Source organism: Terrapene carolina, unplaced genomic scaffold (assembly GCF_002925995.2).
Source record: "Terrapene carolina triunguis isolate 2854851 unplaced genomic scaffold, T_m_triunguis-2.0 Scaffold68, whole genome shotgun sequence".
NCBI lineage: Eukaryota > Metazoa > Chordata > Testudines > Emydidae > Terrapene > Terrapene triunguis.
The window spans coordinates 76,463,732-76,490,951 of NW_020664419.1; the positions used below are offsets into that span (position 1 = coordinate 76,463,732).

General features: G+C 42.4%; 1 protein-coding gene across 1 annotated transcript in view; it reads right to left on the reverse strand.

Moving 5' to 3' along the window:
• The window catches only part of FGD6 (FYVE, RhoGEF and PH domain containing 6), a 100,379-nt gene that overhangs the window by 28,937 nt on the left and 44,222 nt on the right, over positions 1-27,220 (reverse strand). The window contains exons 6-11 of the mRNA XM_026648842.1: positions 13,013-13,164; positions 11,832-11,988; positions 9,746-9,833; positions 3,935-3,985; positions 1,188-1,246; positions 1,016-1,087 (exon numbers count right to left, since the gene is read on the reverse strand). Of these exons, the coding sequence (XP_026504627.1) occupies positions 1,016-1,087; positions 1,188-1,246; positions 3,935-3,985; positions 9,746-9,833; positions 11,832-11,988; positions 13,013-13,164 (579 nt within the window). The remainder of the gene's footprint in view (positions 1-1,015; positions 1,088-1,187; positions 1,247-3,934; positions 3,986-9,745; positions 9,834-11,831; positions 11,989-13,012; positions 13,165-27,220) is intronic.

The following is a 27,220-nucleotide window of genomic DNA, read 5'->3' on the forward strand; positions in this document are numbered from 1 at the left end:
CAGACTAAACAAACCTAATTTTTTCCATCTTCCCTCCTAGGTCATGTCTTCTAGACCTTTAATCATTTTTGTTGCTCTTCTCTGGACTTTCTCCAATTTGTCCACATCTTTCCTGAAATGGGGGAGGAGTGGGGACGTGGCACGCTCAGGGGAGGAGGAGGAGAAGAAGATGCAGGGCAGGGGCGGGAACTTGGGGCGGGAAAGAGGGGGTGGGAAAAGGCGGTGTGGGGACTTTGGGGAAGGGGTGGAATGAGGGTTGGGTGAGGGCGGTACAGGGGCTGGAAGAGGCGGGGCGGGGGCAGGGCCAGGGTCGAGCACCCACTGAGCAGAGGGTCGGCGCCTATGGTTAGGCCCTGAGCATGCAGGTGAGACCCACCAGCCAGACACCTGAGAAAGAATTCTCTACAGTAATTCAGAGCCCTCCCCATTTGGTGTCCCATCTATCTCTGGCCTTTAGAGATATTTGCTGCCAGCAGTTGCAGATTGGCTACATGCCATTGTAGCCAGTCTCATCATACCATCCCCTCTGTAAACTTATCAAGCTCAGTCTTGAAGCCAGTTAGGTTTTTTGCCCCCCGTTTCCCTTGGAAGGCTGTTCACTCCTCTGATGGTTAGAAACTTTAGTCTAATTTGAAGCCTAAACTTGTTGATGACCAGTTTATATCCATTTGTTGTTGTGTCCATATTAGCGCTTAACATATAACTCCTCTCCGTTCCTGGTATTTATCCCTCTGATGTGTTTAGAGACAGCAATCATATCTCCCTTCAGCCTTCTTTTGGTTAGACTAAACAAGCCAAACTCTGAGTCTCCTCTCATAAGGTAGGTTTTGCATTCCTCTGATCATCCTAGTAGCCTCTCTGCACCTGTTCCAGTTTGAATTCATCTTTCTTAAACATGGGAGACGAGAAATGCACACAGTTCTCACTGCTTTAACAGTAGTTATATATGCTTAGTATCACTTTAGTCTGCAGTTTCCTTGCTGCTATCTGCTGAATGCCCTTTTGCAGAACTTACCCTTCCTGGTTGAACAATCTCATGATGCCCATTTAAACTGTATTGAATCTGCATGAGCTTCTGAAAGTTATCCTACGGGGGGGAAAAAACAAAAATATAATTGCCCTTCAATTTAATGAAAATGCATTAGACAGCTTTAACAGACATCAACTTCCACAATTAGGATACTTACTCCTTGTTTCATGATATCATTGGCATGGTTGGCTACTTCTATGACAACAGCCAGAGCACCTAAAGTGTGAAGGAACAGAATTTAGTTATACAGTCTAGCCAGTGGTTCAGTGTTCAAAAACATGTTGCCCAATTCAGCTGGTGCTAAGGGGTTCAAGAGTGTGACCCAAAGCCCACGGAAGTCAGTGGGAGTCTTTCCGTTGACTTCAGTGGTTTCTGGATTAGGTCTTAAAAGCTGAGTCCTTGCAAACCACCATTCATTGTGGCAGCGCTTTTGTGCCATAATAGCCACCAAATTTCTTAAAGTTAACTGAAATAATGACACTCATTTTGCCAACAAAATTAAGCTCACACCCAGCTTGCCTTACTCACACAACTAGTCCCTTTTACTTCAAGATGACTGCTTGTATAAGTGATTGTATAATGTGAGCAGGATTAAGTCCCAATGTAAACTCAGCAAAGGTACTCAGCCAATAACCATCTTTTTCCATTGCACACGTTTTCCTGAAATGTTGGTCACAGAATTCAGGGGATTTCCAGTGGAGCTATCATTGTATTTTCAATTTTCTTTGGGTTTATTGCTGACTAAGATTATTTTCAAGTTTCAAATCCCACACATTTCTTTTTAAGTGTCAAATGTTTTGTACCCATGTGGTACTGAAAATGTAAAATCTCTAAAAGAGAAGAGTTACCCAAGATGGGAGGCAGTTTGGTATCTCTGTATTCAATAAAATAAATAAATAAAAATCACAATGGAAAGAAGTGTTTCGAAATACTGCAGTAGGATGAAGGGAGCATGTGAATTACTGCACAGAGCAGCAGTATTTCATACAGAATTCAAATCTGCAATTCATTTAACTGGAGAAAATATATAAACTCACTTTACTGAAAGTTAGCACAAACAACTATGTGGTGACAGACTAAGATACAGATCACCCTCTGAACCATTTGAATGCAATTAAGCATCCCAAATAATGGAACTTTCATAGGTTTAGAGACATCCAGCAATACTATCACTAGGCCACTAAAACCAAAACACTATTTTTTCTTTCTATCCTGGTATTTACACAGGTCTCATCAGTTAGCACTTGAATTCCTGGACATATACGTCTATAACTGTTCAATTCTTAGTGAGAAGGAAAATAGGTTAAAACATATAATGGCCAAACTTCAAAAGGTATAGAGGTGTTTAAGGCCTGATCTGGGAATTAAGTGAAAGCATGAACTAGGCGCTCCCGCTTAGACTGATGTAAGGAGCATTTTGGGGTATTGTTTTAAGTTTCTTTCACATAGGAAACAAATACAGCTTCCAAATAATCAAAAGGCATGGAAGTACTGAACATGCCCAATAAACATAATAATACAAAGATCAGGATTTCTTTAAACCTAGGGCCTCTCAGAGAGTCGGCTGCACGTGCTGAAGCTGAGCCACAGGAATTTTCTGTCCAAGGAAAGCTGGAATGAATTAGCTCCGAATAAGATACAGGTGGCTGAACATTTCTTAAAACCTCCTTCAGATATCTGTTATTAAAACAAATCCATGCAAAAGTATTCATTCATTGACTTCAAGAAAAATTAAGACTGATGAATCCTACAGTAAATTGGCTGGGATTCATTGGGAAAGATTTAAGGTCACATTATCTTTTATAGTATCGTGATTCCAAAACAAACCTTAAGATTTTGAAAGTCTAATAACTATACTCAAGAGTAAATAATACATGAAGTAAACAGGTATAGGAAATGGTATGGAAACTGTTTTTGGAAAGAAGGCTCCTCTCACTTTCTAATGTTGCACTACCTAGAAGGAGTAATGTATGTACAAAAAAGCACAGAGGTCCCTGAGGTGACCTGCAGATATAGTTTTGGGACACCTAGCCCATATAGATCTTTATTTACACAGTTAAAGGGACATAGCCAACTTTACTATTACATTTTGACTTGTTTTTTAACCTACTGTTGTCACAAGCAACACCTAGATTACTAAAAATGAAAGATTAGAGGATTTTTTTCATATCTAGATTTACAGTTTGTCGTCTTCATACATTTGACAGTTTTCATTGTTTCCCCTGTATAGCTACAGTTAAGTTTCCCTAGTAGTCTCAACACAGCAACAAAGGAGAGAAAAACATTTTAGAATACCAGGAAATGTGATTGCTGGAAGCACACAGGTTTGGGAGAGGAGACTCAAGAGCAGGTGCAGACCTGACACTACTTATAACTAATTTTTTTTAAATTGACTAGATTTCAAATGTCTGGTGTTGCATTAGTGGTAGTTTATCCATATCCATTATCAACACACGAAAGTTATTGGCTCAGCTATCACTGAAAAAATGAAGATGTGAAACAATCTGTACCTACTTGCCGCCCCGAAACTGCTCCCCTTGTGTATTCAGAGTCATTATTTGCTTGCTTAAACCATAACAAATAGACCCTTTTTAGTTCTACTAGCACTGCAGAGCCAAACATGGTGATGATGCATGCTCAAGGAGGAACGAACTAGAGCTTGAATTTCAGTTCCTGAATTCATTTTACAGGGACAGCTGTTTTTATTTGTAAACTTTGAACATTCTTTTTTGGGGAAAAAACACGGAACCCTTCAACGTCACTTTTCATAGTAACGTAAAACTGAATAAAAATATGTTTACTGGTTCACTACATTACATGCATCTAAAGTTAAAGTTTAGAAATATTCTCATTTTTCATCTTTAGCAAGCCTTCTCTTTATTTAATCTAAAGAAATACATTTACCTTGAGTATCCCTATAGTCTGCTGAGTCTTCTAAAAGATTCTTTAAATAATCTGCATAATAAAGAAAAAGTATTACAGAAATATGTTGGGAAAGAACCAGTGTTATAAAAAGGAATAAAAGCATAAAAAATTGCTGGAAAAAATGTACTTTTGGGTAGACATGTGCAATAAGTTACAGCCCCTAATGGATTAAAAAAAAACCAGCTGAAATATTACTAATACACTTGTTTTTGGAGTGTAACAGAAAATGTAATCTCAACAATAGCACAGCTACACAATATCTGTGCACCACACAATATTTACATTGAATGTTTTAGATTAAAAAAAAAAGCAATGATGAGCAGTGAAATAAGTAAAAAATGTGTTGCTCTATTTTACTCAGGAAGAGAGTTCACAGAAGCAGTGTCTTCAGGCAAATGATATAATTTGTATAGGTGTTATATTTCAGAACAAATCAACGAGCAGCAGTTATCCGTTAATTATTCAGTGTGACAACAGACACCTATACAAAGCTATACTACGTGCACTTATTTGTGTTCAATTTTATACAGGTCATGACAGATTTTGAAGATTACAAATGCTACTGTGTTTTGTGTTAGTACCTAACCTGATTGTAATAAATAATCAGTATTTGGCAAAAGAATGCTCTGATTGTTTTATTATGTGGAAGAATTTTTATTCCAATAAAGCAAAAATACAAATAAAATAAACTATCAAATTTTGATGTGAGTTAGTATGGTTGTGATCAATGATAAATCTAGTCTTTGCCCACTAGATGGCACATCTGATCCACAAAATATTTCTTACTTTGAGGTTTTCGATCATTACTTATAAGACCACTAAAACTAACCTTAAATGCCACACAAATTGGGAAAACCAAACATATTCCCCTGGAGATTCCATTTCCTACAATATTTAATCAGAAAATATAATGTACCGCTAAAGGCACTGCATGTGTCACATTTGCAGCAGGCGTCTGTTCTATACATCCTAAAGTTCTAAAGTGGTTAATGTACAGAAGAGATGCAATCAGAAACTTTCAGGAAAATATACAATCTTTTATATATAAATGATAATAAATATTGCTATATAATTATTTTTTTTTAAATTAGTGAACGTATCTGCATTCTGGCCTGAAAGTTTTGTGGAGGATCTAGTGAAGAGTAAGGCATAAAGGTCAGGTGAGGGTGGGGAGAAGGAGAGTAGTAGGTAGGTTCTACTGTAGAAGGAGGGAGAGAAAGAGAAAAGATTGGTCCAGCTGGATCAGAGGAAGACCACCATTTTTTGCTGCACCTGACATTCTGTCTGACCATTAGTGGGCACCAGCTAATGTTTTTTTTTTTTTAGTACTTGTCTCTTCCATGACACTAAACTCTCTCCCACAACAAAAACACAAGTTATTTCCTTCCTCCTTTATATATCCCAAGAGATTTTTGCTGTGATGGCTACACAAAATAGTTAACCAAGTCTTGTATTTTTAAACCAATTTGGTTAAACTGGTGAAAACCCCTATATGAACATTTTAAATTGATATCAGCCATTTTTAAACCAATTTATCTGAAGTTGATTCCTTACTGACAAGTTAAAAAGCCATTTTTACAATTGATTTAGCTTACATCAGTAAGGAATCAACTTAAGATAAAATAATGTCATTTTTAAACCAATTTAAAATATCCACATAGTTGTTTAAAACAGTTTAACCAAACTGGTTTAAAAATGCACACACCTTCAGCTAAACTAGAGCAAGCTACTGCACAGACAAGGCCTAAGAATGGCTAGGTAGAAGCCCTAGGGGATAGCTGTCATTTATTTTTAAAAGTTGGTTGCATGTTTTATCCCCCTCTCCCAACCTTTGCATAGTGCTCATCTTCATAGACTGAGCTCGCCAGGGCAGGAACTGTGTTTTCCTATACATGTTGTACATATTTTGTGCACTACTATAATCCAAAATAACAAATCAGAGTTGAAATACGGTGTGGGTTTCCATCAGCAGGGACTGAACTCGGGACCTCCTGAACTAAAAGCGTGAGTTTTTACTGAAGAGCCAGGCGCAGAGGTAACAAACTTGCATCCTCTGTGGACCGGGTTAGGGGACACACTGCACACTGACCATTGTGTTACGATGGCGTCTTAGGAAAACTATCCATTGCGAATGGCAACATAAATTTAAGACCCAAAAGTTATCTTAAATTCCCAGTGTAACAGGGACCCAAATAGGGAACTGAATATTTCTTGGCATATACATGCTTTATGGCATACTCTAAAGTTTTGTCCAAGATAAACAACTGAACAACATTTTATATGGCGCAATTCTTTTGACAGGTACATTTATTCACGGACAAAACTAGAATTAAAAGTGCCAGAGAACTAAAAGTGCCAGAGAGAACAGAGAGACTAAAGACAAGTTTCAGCATAATTTTATTTATTTGAAACTCTGCAGTCAAAAGGAGAGTGTGGCTCTTATGTTAGGACTCTATGGAGTATCCAATTAAATTTGAAGCTGCTAAATGCTGAAATAATATTTATGTAATTTTGAACTTAACACTCCTTTGCACATCTGGCTAGTAGCCTCTGTTCGTGGCTAAAACCTATAGCTTCAAAGTAGATTTTGAACAGATGTTTCTAATCTCTCATTTTCCATGAATACACACTGGAAATTCTGTGCTTACAACAACCTTTCTGTAGTTAATGCCATCAAACTATTACAAAGAAGGGTTTTTATAGAAATGGATACCATTATATTTTGCTGAAACACTATAATTTAGTACAAACATACTTAACAAGATCAAACAACTATAAGAACAAAAGCCAATCAATGAGACTAAACCTCTTAGTTTAAAAAAAAAAAATACTAGTGATCACTATTTAAACAAAAAAACGGAATAAGTCAAATTCAAGCATTATTTACAGAAGATATACAGTATACTTAGAATAAAATGTAGCAACCAGAGATGAACTATTTATTGTAAGTGGAATTTCTAAGAGGGGAAGGATGAGAGATATGGTCTAATTTTCTTCTTCCTTCCTATTGCCTGACTTGAGACAGACTAAAGGAAGCATAAATATAATCACTGAAATCTACTTTTTTAGCTGTCAACTTCCCAAGGCCCTAATATACAAACAGAAAAAAATATATTTATTCTACGTTCCTCACATGATGTGGGTTTAAGTGAGCTAAGCAGCAGGTTTGTGCAGGAGACATTTGAGTCTGCAATGATGGCTATCCCTTGGTATGATGGACAATTGAGAGATGGACAATGAATACCTACAGATACAGCAGAAGGGATAGTACAATGACAACCCAGTAAAACACAGAAATGGAGGGTGAGGATGTGCAGTGAACTGAGACAGAATCAGCAAGGAAAGAGGAAGAGAGAAGGGAAAGGTTGAGAAAATGAATGAAGAGAGCATAAGGAGGAAGAGGGCTCATCCCAGAACAGCATGGAGCACATGAATATTGCACAGCCTCCTTGAGTGATACAGGGATTTGGGAAGGGGGCAGCAGGGAAGAATTTCACTCCTTTAGTTTCTTACTAGACAGCAGTGGCTTCTAACTATCCTTCACAGTAACCCTTTTAATACTTGTTATGTAAGAATCAAAGATTTAGTGTGTGGAGAAGTGAAAGCCCATGTGAATAAATGGAGGAACCATATAATTTGACAGGAATACAGCTGAGATACTCCTCTCTTTTGCAGATTTATGAGCCCATCTGCCTCTGACATTGACAGCTCAGGAGTAACAGTATCAAGAGGCAGCAATAATCTTGTAAATTGCTGCACTGCAAAGGTACATGAAAACAGGAAAGTGGAAATGTATCATAAAAAACAAGACTAGCCAACTGACACAGAGCGCTTAGATAACATCGAAAAGGAAAACCAGCTGTCGACACCAAGAGGCTCAGCAGCTGCATTTCACTGATTATTTTTTTCCCTCTCCTGCCACAATTTGCCCACTTTGTTTCCTGATGCATCTACAGAACAGGGAATTTTTCCACTGGTTCTGAATGCAGCAACTTTATCATTTAAAATTACCTGCATTGTTATTTCATTCATGCTGCCCAGCCCATTCTGATGCTGGGTCCAGGTACCTTCTATGTGTGTTCTAAAGTCCCAGCAGTGCAGGATTTTCATGGAGACCACCCAGTATTAAGCAGAGGTGCTTTAAATTGACAGAGTAGACAGACCATCTAGCTACACATGGGGGAGGGGCAAATCTCATTTTATGGCCAAGGCAAATATAATGCAATGTGGATTGATATTGCAGGCTGAGCAATAGCAAGGGAAGTATAGCTCTCCCTTTGAAGTTATTTTACTGTTCCTTCCAAGAACTATTATTAAAAAATAATCAGCTCTTCATCCCTCCCATGGAAGAGAGAAAAATTCTGTTTAGAAACCAAGACCCTGATCTTGCAATCTGATGCATGCTGGTAGCCACTTACCCCTGCGCAGGATCAACAAGGCTCTACATGGGCACAAGATCTGCCTGCACAGATCCAATTGCATGACTGGGGCCCTATGGTATCAGACAGGTAGAAGAGGATTTACCAGACCAGTGTTTTCTATGAACTCCCTCCCTCATCTCCTGCATTTAGAACCAACGATAATGAGGATTTTAAAGCCTTTGAGCAATGGGATCTCTGTCGCAACTGCATTTATCAACAAGGTCCTTCCTCCTCCCTACCTTTTGGTTCCACCCCTTTTAAGTATGCCTTTGATCTCTTTTAGAAATCGAGACCCCACCACTGAATTTGGAATGAGTAGCAGTCCCCCTGCCATGTCTAAGGTTAGCGTCCTTTTAAAATAAAATGATCAGATATCTTTTTATAAGCTTTTACTTTTTCTTGTATTGTAAGAGACGTAAACATTTTCATAGGGTTTTCCCTGCCTTCCCTCTTTGATTTTAATGCAACTGAAAATAAAGGGATTATTTTTAATCGTAATGTTGTGGCTGCAATGTAATAAGCTTAATCTGTATTATGCAGCAGCATCACTGATCTAACTACTGCAGGAGAAATGGCATTTCTTGGTTAGCTGCTGCAGAGCCAGAAAAGGGTCATGGAGCATTTTATTTTTGTAGTTACTATATATACAGATACTATTTTTAGATTTCTCAGCAAGGGACAGTAGCATGAAAAAAACAAAAACCTAAATATTTAAGAACTCTAGAGGGTTCTAAATCTTTGACACTGTCCTTTATAATGCATGTTCCCCACATTCCTAAAACACATAACTTTATAAACCAAGCAACAGAACTTAAACTCTGTAATTTTTGTTAACAAGAAACAAGAATTAGGTTACATTTTTGAGAAAGACAAGATTTCAGTGGAGGCAAAACATTTTCTTTAAAATCATGGCTAATTTCAGGGGGAAAAAGCCAGGCCTAGAGGATTTAGTACTTGGCTTAGAACTTACATTAAAAGAAAAATGTTTTTATTTTCAATTGTCAGGACCTCTTCCCACCCCCCAACCTCCATGTTTGAAATCAATGCTCTTCCCCTGCTCCTAATGACATGACTGGATTCCACAGCTGTGGAAACAGAGCAAACCATAACAAGGTTTGATGTTTGTGACTACTGCTGAATTTATCTAACAGAAAATGTATCACGTGGCTGGGAATAACCGCATTTTTCCTGTGTATTTTATGACTGCCAATATTACTGAGTAGAACTTCTAGCTGCACAGTACATTTTAAGAGAGTTTCATACATCTGTAATCAAGTACATATCCTTTGCAGTGTTGTGATGGCCTAAATGCCAATTTCCTGGGACATGTGAGGACTGGCTTTTAAACTTGCGAACAGCTTGTCAGTACCTGTCAAAAGCAGCCTGTACTGGGGAATCCTCTGAACTGGCTTGAGGAGATAGTGCTTGAGTGCCAGACTAGCACAGCGAGGACTCATCTGAAAGACAAACACCCAAAATAAATATCCACAGTCCTTGAATAGTCAATTCTCTGCTACCCAAAGAAGTTGTGCCTCTAAACAATTGACTTTTACTTGTGTGCTGAAAAGGCATGCATTCTGTTATCCTGCTTAACTCCACAGCAGTACATATAAATCTAAGCTGCCTAAGTCAGCCCTCAGCTATGCTCAAGTAACATTTATCTGTAGGCCCACTTGCTGTAGTATTGCTAGTAGCCAGATCTGATCATTCCTCCACACAGAAGAACACACACAAAAATAGTATGTCTCACAAGTTAGGAAAATACATAACAGGTAAACACTGGAATTCTATGCAAAATCAAAACACCTGCCTTCGTTCTAAGAAAAGAATTTTATGAATCTCCCTCGAAATAAGGGAAACCTGTCAGCTAGCAGTGAAGGTAACCTGGTGGCATGCTCATTTGGAATTGCAATTCTTATCAATCAGACAGAACTGTAGTGAAGTCTGCAGTGTTCATTACAGAAGTCTCTAAGTGGTACAGAGCCCAAAGACACAACAGAGAGATAACCCTTTTTAAAGGGTCATGCTCCAACATGTTTTAATTCCATGGGTTGGGTGATTTGGCCCTCCCATCACTTCTTCCAGTTCAAAATGCCTGAAAATCATTTATTTTGAGGTAATGCTACTTGTACATGAGCAACACTGACAAGAAGCACCTTCACTAACAGGGATAGGTTTTATCTCTTTCTTTGCTAACTGCTGTCTTGTTTCTCTCTCTCCTACATCCCTTTGCTCTCTCCTCCTTGTCCCTGCTGCAAGTAGCTTATCTAGCCATGCACACACCCAACACATCGAAGCACCTGATGCTGGCCATGCAAAGCAGGCTTACATTTGTGAGCGCACACCTAGTGGGGCTTGGTGAGAAACAGGCCCTCTGTGACCAGAAGATAGCTATGGCTGAAGCCTGGTCTACCCTGGGGGAGAGGGGGAATCGATCTAAGTTACGCAACTTCAGCTACGTGAATAACCTAGCTGAAGACGACATACTTAGACCTACTCACCGCAGTGTCTTCACTGCGGTAAGTCAACTGCTGATACTCCCCCGTCGACTCCGCTTGCGCCTCTCACTCCGGTGGAGTACCGGAGTCAACAGGAGAGCGCTCGGCGGTTAATTTATCGCGTCTTCAGTAGACGCAATAAATCGACCCCTGCTGGATCGATTGCTCTGGAGGTAAGTGTAGACATGCCCGAAGTTATGACTTTTCTGCTGGAAAGGAAGTAGCACTGTACGGAGCTCAGCAGTTGCTTACTGTGTCAGTCTCAACAATTCATTCACTAGTGAATTAATCTCTCTCAAAATAATGACTAATCCTCACAAGTGCTCAGTGATGTTTATTCTGGATTGCATGTTTAGAGTTCACACCTCTTCTCTGATCTGTTTTCAAGGGGATAAAGTGAGAGGCAGGCAGGGGTACTTGGCTTTTGCATGATTATTGCACGTGCTCGGTTAGAGGGCATTTTGGAAGAGGAACTGGTTTGTTTTATTTTCAGGTTCGAAGCTCAAGAAATTCACTTTCCCAGGTTTCCATTCCAAACCAAACACAGAATGTGAAGGACTACATTCTGCCCTCATTTTTACACTGCAACCCCAATCAAATCAATGAGTTTACAATGGTAGAAGTCCGTGCATAATTTGACCCAGACTCAAACTTTTAGAAGCGACTAATGATTTTGGCTGTCCATCTTAAACCACACTAAAGAGGCCTTATTATTAGAAAGTGCTGAGCCTTCTGAAAATCAAGTCCCTTTAATATGTCTCAAATTGGACACCCAAAACCACTAGCCATTTTTGCAAATCTAGGCCACAGTGGTTACATTCTCCTTCCTTCTACCCCACTGGTCCCCAACTGGGACCTAGAAACAAAGAGGAAAAACTAAATCTTTACAGCCTCACAAAAGAGCACCAGAGTTAAGAAACCAGAAATTAAGATCTCTCTTGCAAAAGAAGAAGATACCTCAAAATCTTTAACTACAGCAGCAAAACTAGGGTTCTTCTTGCATTGTTCATCTAGCAGCGCAACATTCTTATCAAATTCTTTGATGTAAGTTGAATACATCTTTAAGTAGGGTCCTTTTTTCACAAATATATCAGCGATTCTTTGATAATCAATCCTGAAAAAGAGAAGTAATTAAAACAGCACAGAGCTATATAAAAATAAACCTATGATTTAGAAACCAGCAGAGCTGATATTCTCTGTCACTTTCAGAGCTCAGTAGTGGATTAAAAAGAAGGCTTATTAAATAAACAGCTCGTGCACTGGCAGGCAACCTGTGGTCCGTGGGCAGCCCGTCAGGGTAATCCGCTAGCGGGCTGCCAGACAGTTTGTTACATTTGCATGGCCGCCCGCAGATCCCAGCACTTCCCTGGGGCCCGCGCCGCTTCCCGAGCTGCCATTGGCCAGGAACGGCGAACCGCGGCCACTGGGAGCTGCGGGCGGCCATGCAAATATAAACAAACTGTCTGGCAGCCCACCAGTGGATTACCCTGACAGGCCGCAGGTTGCCCACCACTGAGCTAGTGCTTATCTCGCTGGGGAAACCAAAAAGTGTATGTTAATTCTGTTGTCGTTGTTAAATTCTTTGTTTCTCCTCTCCAAATGAGATAAGCATTGATGTGCTGGCATCTCTTCCTGTAGAGTGAAACAGGGAACTCAATTTTCAAACACTCACAATTTAGTCATGTGCCTATGGCCAAAATGTTCAAAAATAGGAACCTAAACTTAAGCTCCTGGATTCATATTTAGGCACCAGATTGAGGCCAATGGAAGTGTGAATGTTTGGCCTGATTTTTTGAAAGTGCTGCTTACCTCGATGCCAAATACAGATTCAAGAAGCTTAACTTTAGGCTTCTATTTTTGAAGAACTTAGCTTTGGTCCAAAATCCTGTTGCTCAAATACATGCATATGTCCAATTAATGCACCCAAATGTCAATTCAAGCATCTAAATGTGGAATTTGGATGCCCAGTTAAGGTGCCCTCATTTGAAAATTAGGTCCTTAGGCTCAGAAGTCAGCTCTGGAGTCTAAAAAGCACATAGATTACAATAGAGCAAATTTCTGCTGACAGCAAAATTCACTTTACTCCAGAGTTAAATATTAAAACCATGGGAAAAAATTGCATTCTTATTGATCATTACCAGTGAGAAAGTCTCTCTTCTAATTCTCTGAGGAGGTCCCGATTAAGTTCATACAGCTGAGGTAGGTAGTACAGGATCTGATTCAGGATCCTATCCTCAATCACTGGCTTTCCTAGCTGCCTGGAAGCATGTGCCACTGCATCCCGGAAATCCTGTTGGAGTACAAAGAGGAAAAAAAACAAAAAACACTTCACTGAGAGACTGGCCTTCCGGCAACAATACATATGACAGTATTTCCCTTGCAGAAATGCTGCTGAGTGTTACCTATTACAGAGGGTGAGATGGTACCATCTGTTTTATGTTACTGTGTGGCTTTAACTCAGGGCCTGTCTACAAGGGGAGTTATTCCCAGTGCCTGCAGAACTTTTGGATGCAAAAAGTCACATTCCTGGGTCCATGTGTTGAGTTTGAACTAGCCCTCCAGTGCACAGACATCAGAACGAGAGCTGCATTGACAGATGAGAAGCAAGTGGCGATCACACTGTGGAAGCTTGCAATGCCAGACTGCTATTGATCAGTGGGAAATCATTTTGAAGTTGGAAAAATCTACAGTGGGGGCCATGGTCATGCAAATGTATGGGGACATTGTTTCCTGCTACACAGGACCGTGACTCTCAGCAATGCGCAGGGAACAGTGGATGGATTTGCAGCAATGGGGCTCCCAAACTGTAGTGGGGCGACAGACAGCATGCACATCCCCATTTGTAGGAAGGTGGGCTGGTGCCAGAATACAGTCACAGAAATGGCTACTTTTCCATGGTTATGCAAGTGTTGGTGAATCACTGGGGACACTTCACGGATATCAATGTGGGCTGGTCAGGGAAGGTGCGTGACACTTGCATCTTTAAGAACACAGGTCTGTTCAGAAATCTGCAAGTAGGGACAAATCTGTCCTGACCAGCGGATTACCATTGGTGATGTTGAAATGCCTGTTCAATTACAATGAATGGTGCTTTCAGTAGCACTGGGCATTCTGCCGTATATGTTATGAAGTAATAAAGATTAAATTATTTCCAAAAAATAAAAATTTATTGCATAAGAAAGACAGTGCAAAGACTATTGTGCAGTTAAAAATGGTACAATGCAAACTTATAAAATAAATGGAAACAGAACTTTAAAATTAGAACGCTAGAAAAACATTCGTGTCCAGTTCAGTCCATTTCTGCCAAACATACACCAACCACGTGAAGCTGTGATTTTCCTTACTGTCCCCCGGCCTGGAGTGGCAGGGATAGGGATGCAGCCCATGATGTCATGTGGAAAGTTTAGAGGGAGTTGGGGTAAGGAACTGCGGAAATGGAATTCCTCACTGACTGCAAAGGAAGGTGAGCCTGGGATCGTTGGACCCGGTCAAGAAGTTGGCAGCATTTGTGTTTGCTGGCTGAGAACCCCCATTATGTCCTGGTGCATCTCCCTCTCCTTTTCCTCCTAGGACTTTCTCCAGTCTGCGCTTTCCTTCTCCAGGCTGTCTGCTATATTCACCCTCCAGGCCTTCTGTTCAAGATCCAGTGAAGCACTGGCTTTCAGGATCTTACTGAACATGTTCTCCCTAGTTCGCTTCTTTCTCCTCCTTCGGATCAGGCATGCCGCAGGTGTGGAGGGGGAATCCCTCAAGGCTGCAGGAGCAACTACAGAAAACAAACACACAGATGTATCATTGTATTTATAATCACAACAGAAAGCAAATGATAAGTTTCAGAACTCCCCTCTCTTATTCCCATAAAAATTTTAAAATCAGACCTGCTTATTGACACTTCAGGTTTGGAATGCCTCTGTGCAGCACTACTGCCCAGCCACAGCCATGGTGACTATGGCCTGCCGGGGGTGGGGGGGAAGAGGAGGGAATTATTCAGTTGCATAAAATAAAATAAAAATGTGGCCCTCGAGTACAGGACAATGCACTGAATACTAGCACTCTTTTCCACAGGCAGTGGTGATTTAGCGGATCTCTCATTCCTGAGGGTAACAAAGGCACATAGCACAGCTGCTGCTGGGCATCCCCAAGCCGCCCGGTCCCATATGCCACTAGCCCGTTTACTGCAATAAAGTCATCACAAAGTGGAATGGGACAGTGTCCTATAGAGGAGGAAGAAATAAGGCAGCCATCTCCAGAAACCTTCAGGAAAGGATTACGGAGTACCTCCATGAAAGATCTCAACAACTCCTCTCGGGAGGCTACAATGGATATCCCAATGTACATAAACAAGCTGCTTCACTTCTGTCTCCCACCCTCCCCCCTGCTTAACCCTACAGGGGAATGAAAAGCAGATAACTCTACCACTGTTTGTTGTATCTCTCTCTCTCTTCTCCTAGGAAGAAAATGGAAAGCAAATATCTGCATCCTGCCAACATGGGGCTGGGTCGGGTGCCATTTTCAGGTTTAAACTTTGTAAGGGTGAATACATGCACACACTTACCCAAGGTTCCTGCCCCTAGATCAGGGTCATCCATGCTTGGCTGGCAGGACTAGAATGTGATGGAGTCTCAAAGAGATCCTGGCTCATTGCATGGCTGGAGCCCCTGCTGCATATCCCTCCTTCTCACTGTACAGAGCAGGGGTATCTCACGGATTCCGCCGAGGTATCCACGCTGGTCTGAGGATGGTGGTGTGGTCTCCAACAAGGATGGCATGCAGTTCATTGTAAAAGCAGCAGGTCTGTGGCTCAGCACCAGACTGACTGTTAGGCCCCCTGGTCTCGTGGTATGCCTGCTGCAGTTCCTTCACTTTCATGTGTCACCGGTGCTGACCCCTGTTGTCCTCTTTCACCTGCATCCATCCTCTGTACAATCTTTTCGTAGCTGTCAATGTTTCTACAGCTGATCCGTAGTTGTGCCTGCACAGGCTAGTCTCCCGACAGGCCCAGGAGATTCAATTTCTCCTGACTACTCTAGACAGGAGTGCATATAGAATGTGTAGCCAGCGCAGTTGGCTGGGCAGTTGCACACAACAGAGGACAGCTGTTAGGTATGCTCACTTCGAACATATGCAGGCGGTTTTAGGGTGGGGGGGGGTGGCTTACGGTCTCCCTGACCCCCAGAGTTGTCACTGCTGGGCACAGTGGGGCAGCTACTGGAGGACTATTAGCGTCAACACAGGTTGCACAGTGTCTACACTTGTTCTGCATTGACCACAGTACGTCGACCATGGCTCAGTGCCATTCGGGGAGGTGGTTTTACTGTTTCACCGTAACAAGGTGCCTATGTTGGCAGAAGACAAGTTTGAATGTAGACACATGCACAACTAGGTCGACATCTTACATCAGCCTCACTTTGTAGGGTAAGCCAGGCCCTAGAGAAAACCAACCAAATGACACTGGGGCTGTCAGGGTTTTTTTTGTTTGTTCTTTTTTTAATATCATAAATAGTTTGGTACAATCAATATTTACCTACGATAGGAAAACTGATCGTTCATCCTAGAAGGTGGTACATTCTCTATGCTACAAAAACCTCCCAAACAGTTCAGGCTATCATGTTTATTTGGTCCTCACTGAACATATAGGGTGAAAAACCTGGCCCCCCTGAAGTCAATGAGAGTTTTGCCATTGACTTCAATGGGGCCAGGATTTCACCCATGGGTCCTGAGTATCTTTTCCACCACTTACAATGAAACTTACAAGATTTTTAAAAATCTTGTAACACCAGTGTACCTTACTTAAACAGTTGAATAACTCTATATGATATGAGCTAAGTCAATGTCTAGGATGCCAAAGGGAGGAAAAACTGAACTACAGGCACTTGGCTCCTATAGCCTCTCAGAACAACTTTCCCCTGGAGCCGAGTGATGCTGGGGTGAAGGAGGGTGAGAGGGCACCTCACAGCCATCCATACCAGCTCTCTCAGTTAACAGTTCCATCACTCCAGCACCCCTCTCTAGGCCCATCCACCCAAACATCCCTGTCACCATCTCCCAGCAATATCCCCACAAGCTCCAATTGCATGGTTCCATGGGTCACAAAAGGCTGGGATTGGGTAGTTTGTGGCAAAAAACTGCAGGTGGTTTTTGGGCAGTGACTAGAAAGGAAAGGTCAGGAACTACCACATTAGAGTTTAAAAAAACAAAACAAAACAAAGCAGATGGCCTTATTCATATGGAAATGCTCTTTCACACATCATCTGTGCAGACTAGTGTCACATAGCTTACGATCAGCTGCAGGGTTTCCTGATCTTAGGGCAATGGTTTACAAACTTTTAACTAAGGCGACCCATCAACTGAATTTTGTGGTTTTTTTACAACCCACCACTATAAATACATACATTATACAGAAACCACCATTTACTATAGAGGGACCAGACAGCAAGTATGAAAAATCGGGACAGGGGGTGGAGGGTAATAGGCGCCTATATAAGAAAAAGCCCCAAATATCGGGACTGTCCCTATAAAATAGGGACATCTGGTCACCCTAATTTACTATCTTTAAATCCTGTAATGGTGCAACAGTAGGACTGATTTTGTATTAAACTTCATAAAAACAGTATTGTATTAAGAAAAGTTGTCACATGGGGTATTGCTGTCAGATCCCAGCACTCATTAAAAAACCACCACCACCACAAACCAAGGCTGGATTAATGCATAGGCAAACTAGGCACATGCCTAGGGCCAAAATTCCTGTGGAGAGGGACCACCAAAAATCATACAGTAGTCTCCTTCCCATCCACAGCCTCCTCCTTGCTCTGCCGAGGGGGGCACAGACCATCTGCAGCAGCACCCTCTGCTCTGGTACCACAACCCAACTTGTTGTAGAGAAGAGGCATTGGCTGCCTGGCCATCATGATGGAGGGGTGACCAGGCCAAAACCCAAGTGGTGTTGTGACCCCGTATGCCAGGTGGCAACACCTGGAGCGCAGAGCCAGGCCCAGCCTCCTGGGACAGGAGCCGCTGCTGTGAGGTGAGTGCAGGGCGGGCTTGCTCTCCAACACCCCCACTCCCAGGCCTCCCCTCTGGGCCCATGACTCATTCAGAACCTTCCTATGACCTGACCCACAGCTTCAGGGCACTGCTTAATGCTGAAACGATACAAGGAATTGCAATGACTAACACAGCCTAAATACAGGAGTCCTGAAGAGCTTTGGGCAAAATACATCATGTTTAGTACTTGTAACTGGTACACTTAGCAAGAGCAGACACTTACTGAATCTGATACATAAGCCAGCATGAGACTAGTAAATGTTGGATCTCTCTGTTTGTAGCTCAGCCTTAGAGGGAGTCTTTCCCCCCCAAAAAAACATAACTTATGCCAGAGGACAAAGCAAGAATTTTATTCATCCATTGTAAGGCACAATGCATGAAAGCTTGTTTATATACAATGCAATCAGCAGAAGCAGCTCCTTCCTCACAAGACACTGGAAGAGGAATAGAGAGTCAATTTTAAGCACCATTTATTTAAGTTACTGGTATAGCATATGAAGACTCTGGCATGTGTTTGGGCACAGGAGACCTTGGTGCTCTCTCTGGGATGATCCAAGGCCCACTGAGGTCATAATTAACTTCAGTGTGCTTTGGATAAGACAATGTGACTTAATCATCCAAATAATAGCCAGTCAAGATGCTTGATTGTCAGCCCAGTCCCTAATAAGTCAACAGAGGAAAGAGAGGTAGTATAGGAGATACAAGGCAAATCAAATTAAACCTACAACTGGTGACAAACCAGACAGCTAAACGAAAAAAAATAAGGAGAAAAGGTTCAGATTTCTTGGGAATTATCAAATCACTGTTATTGACCATGCACTGTGCATTGGTTATAACAGTCATGTTACAAATCACTGTTATTGACCATGCACTGTGCATTGGTTATAACAGTCATGTTACACATTTATTGATGACCTGGCAGCTCTTTTGAAGTAATCCTCCTGAGGTTTTTGAGCTGAAATTAAAAAGATTTGAAGGCAGACAGCATAAGCCTGAGGAGTGAGGGTGGGGATAGGAGGGGGAATGAAATGGCTAGGAGAATGCGGTGACTGTGTCTATGTTCAGAGCCATTGGTCCACTGATTATGAAATTCATTAACATTGTATACATGTGGCGAGAGCCCAGAATGGCTGCATTTTTAATATAGTTAAATAAATAGAAAACAGAGAAAAATGAAACTTCACTCCACGAAAATGCATGTCATTCAATACAAGGATAGTTTTTCCCTACAAGAAGAGCAGTAATTTAAGAATTACAGTGAAGTTAATTTAATGCACTTGCCTGCTTCCCTCTAAAGCTAATCTGTTCACTACTAAAGAGAAAAACATGCCCAACTTTCTTAACATAAATCATCACTATTAAAGTTAACATATATATGTATACTTGGCACTCAGTGATCAGTATCACATGCGATTACATTGAAATAATCCGCATTACACTCACAGATCTTATAGCTATAGCAGAACATAACATTGCTAAAGCCTCCTCCTGCACTGAACTGTTCAAAGGCCATCACCCTAGCTGCCACAGGCAACGTATTCTGTTTGAAGTAACGCAGCAACAACATTAAAGTGAATTTTTAGGCATCATACTTTATGTTTAAAAACACTCCTCAAATAAAATAAATTGAACTCTATTCAGGCTGTATTTTTAAAAAAGCTAAAATATTCACTTTTTAAAATGAGACATTTACTCAATTGAATAGTACCATTTGTGACAAGACAGAAGTTTCACATGATATGTGACACACATATAAATATTATATTAATATGTGGGTGTTGGTTTGTGTGTCTGTAAAAATAAAAAGGTATGTTGACATGCAGTTTCTTAACAGGATTATTTTTTCCTTTCAAAAGTAAATAAATAACAACAATGGCCCAGATGCTCCAAACTGCTTCATGCAATGCTGTTTGCAGGATCCAGCATTATGATGTTATATTCTGGTCCAATTGTAATTTTCTTGTGTCTCCTTTCATTGTGTACACAAAAGGGATTCCCTTCATTTCCCTACTTTGAGATGAAAGCACATCTGGTTGTCACCGGAATGTGTGTTACACAATGGCACCCATTTCTATTACAGATTGCCTCAAGTGGCACTATCCAGTAGAGTAACCAGTGGCTCCTGGGGGAGCTCAGTTACTCCAATAAGTTGTAAATTACTTACAAATACTTCATTTTTCAGTGAATGTCTGGTAAGACACGCCTAACAAATGCATGAATGGGCTTGCCCTTTTTTTTTTTTTTTCTTTAAAACTACACCCTTGCCAGCACTTTGTAGCAATGTCTGAGCTACTCTGGAGTCAACAATCCTTTGACACCATTTCCTCTCCTAATTAGGCAACTGTGGAACTTGAAATAGCACTGACCCTGTTATGAATCATTTGTCATCACCACGTACCCTTCTCCTTCTCTCCCAGAAAGGCCTTGTGTCACAGTGACTTGTATCCCTCTCACTAGAGCAGGGGTCGGCAACCTATGGCACGCGTGCCAAAGACGGCACGCGAGCCGATTTTTAATGGCACGCTGCTTCCGGCCGGGGTCCCACTCAGTCTGCTGTAGAAGCCTGGCAGTGGGCTGAGCCGGACCCCGGCAGGCAGCAGCATGCCATTAAAAATCCTGCCCGACCCAGCCCGCTCTTCTCCGACCCCCGCCTACCGCTCTCTCTGGCGGGGGCAGAAGCAAGCTTGGTCCTGCCGGCTGCTGCTGTAGGGCAGGCTCCGCCGGCAGCCAAGCTTCCCTCTCCCCCGCCTCTTCCCCCAGTGTGCCGTGTCGAGTCCTGCCTCCTCTCCTTCCCTGCCCCCGATGGCCCTTGCGAGGAAGGGGAGAAGAGCAGCCCCAGCGCCCTCGCTGCTCAGACCAATAAGGAGGCGGAGAATAGGCAGGGGGAAGGAGGGTAGAAGCGTGGCGTATCCCTCCAGCCCCCTGCCGTGATCCCAGCCCCCCCCAGCCCTCTGCCCTGACCCCTGCACCCCAGCCCCCTGCATTCCCCCCACGACCCCATCCCTGATTCCTGCACCCTCCACACATACCCAGCCCCCCTACACCCTCTGCCCTGACTCCTCCACTCCCCACATCCCCACCCCGAGCACCAGGCCAGCAGCGGGCTGAGCGGGGCTGGCTGCTGGAACCCCAGCTGGCAAGGGGCCGGCAGCCAGAACCCCAGACCGGCAGCGAGCTGAGCAGGGCCGGCAGCCGGGACCCTGGCTGGTAGGAGCCAGTGGACGGAACCCCAGACCGGCAGTGGGCTGAGCCGCTCGGCCCGCTGCTGGTCTGGGGTGCTGGCCCAGCTCAGCCCGCCGCTGGTCTGGGGTCTCGCCCCCTGGCCCCGCTCAGCCCGCTGCCGGTCTGGGGTTCTGGCTGCCGGCCCCTTGCCAGCTGGGGTCCCAGCCGCCGGCCCAGCTCAGCCTGCTGCTGGCCTAGGTGAACGGAACCCCAGGCCCGCAGCGGTCTGAGCCAGCAGCTTAAGTTCAGCATTTTAATTTTAAATGAAGCTTCTTAAACATTTTGAAAACCTTGTTTACTTTACATACAACAGTAGTTTAGTTATATTATATATAGACTTATAGAGAGAGACCGTCTAAAAAATGTTAAAATGTATTACTGGCACGCGAAACCTTAAATTAAAGTGAATAAATGAAGACTCGGCACATCACTTCTGAAAGGTTGCCGACCCCTGCACTAGAGTGTTGCAAGTGCAAGGCCATGACAAGTGACCCCTATAACTTAGTGTTAGCCTGGGAAACTAGGGAAAAGATGTGGACCCAATTTCCAATCCACCTTAACCACATGCTGAACTTTCACTAAACTGCTGGCCTGAGCCCATATGGGCTTCGGATTTCTGTACAACTGCATATATATAGTTCATTTAAAATTTGTGAAATTAACATTCCGCTATTCAGAAAAGCATGGATCAGATGCTTTTTGACTGCACAGGGCGAGAGACAGACATTGTTTAAGCAAGATGTGTCAGAAAAGAGACAAAAAGAAAGTCTTTTTTTTTAAATTGCAATTTAAAAAGACAGACAACTGCATAATTTAATGCTGATCCTGGCATCCTTTTGCTTGGGCTCCATTCACACGTTCACCCTGGTTTGTAGTCACATACTTCTTGTCATACATAAACACACCATCAGCAGAAACACCTTTCAGTTAATGTGCAATTCCTGCTTAAGTACAAATCCAAAGAGCTCAAATATCAGTTTGGTGTCAGAAATATTTCTGCATTTGGACATTCTTCAGGGCACGCGTGCACACACACAAACTTTTACATTCTAGGAAAGGGCTAGGCTGCCACATGGCAAACTGCAAGTGCGACTGCATGGGACACAGTTGTAATAGATCTTGCAAACACATATTTAATACAAAAGATCAATACATACACTGAACTATATCAGTGATACTTTATAATGAAGTCAATGTTGATTGTACTGTTTTTCAATTATACAAATTACTTCATCAGTCCTGGAAAGCTGACAAGTAATTCTATGTCATTTTCATGATTAGTACAATAATTCACAGGTCTTGAATAGCATAAGATACTTAATTTTTACAACATAGTCAATTATCTGACTGGGGAGATGTTCACAATATCCTAATGCAGAGAATGGACTAGATAACCCACAGTGCTCCCTGCCAGACCAAATTATTTCATTAACATCTCTTTATAATCTAGCTACAGTTGTAATTCATTATTAAGTGTCTCGACCAGATCTGACACCACCATTCAGCAATTCTAAAGCACTCCAGTAGTTTAGAGAGCTGTACTAGCATCCTCACCTTACATCTGGCAGGTAGGTAAATATTACTTTTTACAGACAGAGAAACTGAGGCAGAGAGGTTCAGAGAACTGCCGAAGGCCACACAACAAATCACTGCCAGTGCTAGGATTGGAGCTCAGGAGTTCCTTGCTCCCAGCCTTGTGCTTAGTGCTGTACACCATACTGCTCCCCCAGATCTATTATGAACGCTTCTTTGTAGTATTTGACTGCCATTTAGTTTACATTGCGAAGTCTGAGTCCAATCTTTAGATTTCTAAGAGAATAAAGTATTTTTATAGTGTAAATACGCTGCGAGAACAGCAACAAGCTAACCCAGAGTTCCCAAACTGGTGAGCATGGCCCCATTTTAGCCCAACGAAAGTGCACAGGCGGAGGAGATAAAGTTTCATGACCTCAGATCCACACCTCTCAAATATGAATGTGCTTGTGGGTAATGCTTTGAGTGGCTCTTGGAAAGCCACCTGCCTTGTCTTCCTGCTATAGCAGTGGCCCCTAACACAAATAGATGTAGGAGCAACTCATGGGGATGGGGCTACAGGCTCAGGCAGCAACCCACAGGCCCAAGCTTCTCTCCTCTGTTCCCAGCACTCAGCTAAATTGCAAGAGTATATGCATCTGGCCTTAAGTGAAACCAAGGAGATGTCCCCATCCTAAGTAGTCTGTAGCCTTTTGTTGACGGGGAGTCACAGAGACAGCAAAAAAGAACAGGGGGGGAAGAGGGAGAGAGAGATACATCAATCAGAGGCAGAAAAGGACCGGGGAAAACATGGACAGAAGAAGAAGAAATGGCAGCTAATATATGAGGGCATGGCTGATGGGGACAAAAAGAGGTGGCACCCATCTGCCAATTCTTCACAGGAGAGAAACTCCACCAGAAAGTGGTTGGGGGCCACTGAGCTAGCCTATGCTGCATACTGAATTGGAGAGTTCAAAATAAATCCCACATATTGTCAGTATGCATTTGTGCATTACACACATGTATGAGAAGCAGCTATTTCCCTATCTATGGTCCAAATTTTCAGCCAGACTCAATTGGCTTCTACCTCTTGCATATGCAGTCACTGCAACTCTGTAGTTCAGTGCCTAAATACCCAGTCTGCAAACAAACAAAATCAGTGACCACTTTTTGAAAATTTGTTCCTGTATGTAACCTGTCAAACACGTTAACATTTCAAGATGCCTTTTCATGCATGCACGTTAGGAGCTGGAAGAGGAGAACATGAGACATCTTGAATTTTTCCTGTTGTGTACAAGATAAAGGTCAAGCGACTGGTGACTGAGTGCCCAACATGAGATACTTTAAAGAGACCCAATTTTCAGAAGGTGGATGGCTCAGCACTTTCTGAAAATCAGGTACCCGTTTGCCAGGTCTCGAGTTGGGCCCCCAAAGAGCAAGGCACCTAAAATCACTTATGACAATCTTGACCCTGCAGCATAATCTGTTATAGCCTTGTGTAAATCTTAAAGGAAAACTAGGGTCATGAGCATTAATTCACTTCGGCTTAGTGAAAGCTCAAATTACAAATGGAGTGTGCAAGCCTTGCTTAGCAAGCATTCTCTAAACTCAACATCCATCAAGCTCACAGCAGGTGACTTGCTAGATCTGCCATTAAAAAATGCTGATTTAATGTCCGCTGATGGGCCGCCGGTTTTCTTTTTACCAGCTCCTCGCTATTATAACTCACCAGTAGCAAACAGTTTATTTGTATTACAGTAGCATGCAAAGACCTCCATCAGTCCCTGGTGTGCAAGGCATTGTACAAGCACCCTGGAAGACACACTCCCTGTTCTACAGAGCTTATCTAATGCATTACACTGGCATATGGGTAAAGACAACCAAGAAATGACTAACCCAGAGACTCTAGCAGACAAAATACGGACAGCAATTCAACAATTGGAAGACCCCCTAATGTTCACTGTTTAATTTTGTTCACTCTACAGCCCATAAGGCTAAATGAGGCTTTGAGAGCTGGAGGGCACTAGTAAGGGGGCACACCCATATACCTACTGAGTGCTGTGGAGGGAGCCATTGGGCCTACGCAATATGTAATACCTCCTGGATACTGGAGGGTGGGAAAGGGTGCTGGCTTACAAATGCACAGGGTAAAGGGTGTGTAGGCCCCCTGGCCTTCTGGGGTATGGAACATTTCAGCCAGTGCTGGACAATTTGCTTGTTCCTTGGGCTCCATAATGCTTTGCAGCTAGATGAGAGCTGTCTTCTATGGAAGTACCTTGCGTCCTCCCCTGGGCTAGAGCATACCCCTGCACAGGCCAGCCATAAACTGACCCTAAACCTAAGTATAGCACCAAGCTGCACACAGTTTTGATTTAAGTGTTTTGTTTTTTGCAGCTCCTGAGAGCAAAGTTTCTGCACTTAAATAGAATTTCATCCTTCAAAGAAGGAGCGAGGAGACAGGATTACAATTAAATGGGTCATTCAGCCCGGAACAACTCCATTGACCCAACACATTTTGGCAAACTTCATTGTGCAAAATTGAAGGCCAGTATCTCAATCAGCACCTTTATAGCAAACACAATGCTTACATTAATTCATGATATTCTATAAATGATCCCAAACCAAAACATTTTCTATATGATCAAACATTTTGTCTTAAGTATTTATTTTTTGCTCTTCTCATGAAATAAAAAATAAAAACAGCCTTCAGATGGGCTCTTTGAGTGCTTGGAGGAGTTTCAGCTAAAGCAATTTAGTTAATATAATCAACAAAATGCAAACAAAATTAGACTCGGTTATGTATAGCGAGCCTGCACCTATATCCCCATCCTCAATTACCTTAACTTTCACTTCAAGTGCTCTTAAAAATGATTGCGTAAAATGGCACCTTCTCACTCAGATCTGCTCCCTGGGTGTATTCAGCATTATGCTTGTTGATTTCAGTGGCAAAAATAAGAGTTTACTGCTCTTTACTCCTGTTAGTGCTGCAGAGCCAATGTTGCTAAGACTGAGGGCTAGTCTACACTACCCGCCCGGATCGGCGGGTAGAAATCGATCTCTTGGGGATCGATTTATCGCGTCTCATCTACACGGATAAATCGATCCCCGAATCGACGCACATACTTCCACCTCGTCAGGAGGAGTAAGCGCCGTCGACGGGGGAGCCGCGGCGGTCGATTTGCCGCCATCCTCACAGCGGGGTAAGTCGAATAGGATACGCCGAATTCAGCTATGCTATTCGCGTAGCTGAATTTGCGTATCTTAAATCGACCCCCCCCTTAGTGTAGACCTAGCCTTTGTGAGCTAAATACTCCTCCACTCTGTACACCATCCAAAGAATTGCTACTCAGCTCCAAGTAGCTGCAGCTGAAGAAACACACTGGGCCTCATCTGGCCTGAAGAACCTTTATTACAGGTGATGAAGCACAGGGTGGAAAGGGCCCAGGCTTCACTTTGGGAGCCCAAGATGAGTTGCTTGGCTGGCAGTGAGTAAGCTAAACAAGTGAGACAAAAACTACTGAGACACAATAAAAGTGAAATCCCACAACGGCAGTGCTGCAAAGTTACTTTCCACATAGAACCTCACTTTCATAATTGTCTTTTAAGTGGCTTTGCATCATTCTTGTGGACAGTCAGATTCCCTGGGAGTACTGTTCCATTTAAACACAATACTGGGTTTCCATAAACTCTGCCAATAGGGATGGTGATTTTCCTTTTAATGAAAAAAAAAAAAATGCTTCCCAGACAGTCCTGGCTGCACTGATGAAGCTTTTCCAGACTAAACTGTCTATTATTATTTATATTGGAGCTCCTAGAGACTCATTGAGATCACAGCCCCATTGTGATCGGCAGCGTACACAGTCCCAGCCTCAAAGAGCTTATGATCTAAACAGACAAACACAGGCAGAGAGAACTGAAGTGATTGCCTAAGGTCACACAACAGATCAATGGCAGAGGAGAGACTAGATCCCAGATTTGAGACTCAGGTCAGCATCCTCTCCACTAGATTACACTGCCTTTATGTTCTGATATTTGTCCCTGAGCCAACAAGAGCCCGCATTCATTTGAGAACATTCTGACATTCAGTTTATTTTACAGCTAGCAACTAATTAAAAACTTACAACCTTGCTATTTAAACACTATCTGTTCATAGTGCCTTATGCTCAATTCCCCAAACAGGTATTTAAGATGCTTGGTGCCTGGACTAGGTACAACGCTGGTTGTAAACTATGAATTGGTCATTACTGTCTGACACGGTCTTTTAAAGTTCAAGCCCTAACAGACTCAGAGAACAATTACTCAAAAATATAACAAAAATCAACAGGTGGTTTAGTAATAGTTTTGTTTCCTGTGTTAGAGAGGATGTCTCTTTTACAGGCACAGAAAAAACGCATCCTTGTTTCCAATCTGGCAGAATGTGCTGCACAAGAGAGACTCATTAGGTAAAAGCAGAAATGTTTAATATGTAGAACTACCTCTCCTTCCCGCCCGGGGAAAAACTACTCAGGAGAGGTAGAGTGAAGAAAACTGAAAAAATATGATTTCTTATAACCTTTATCAGTACACTC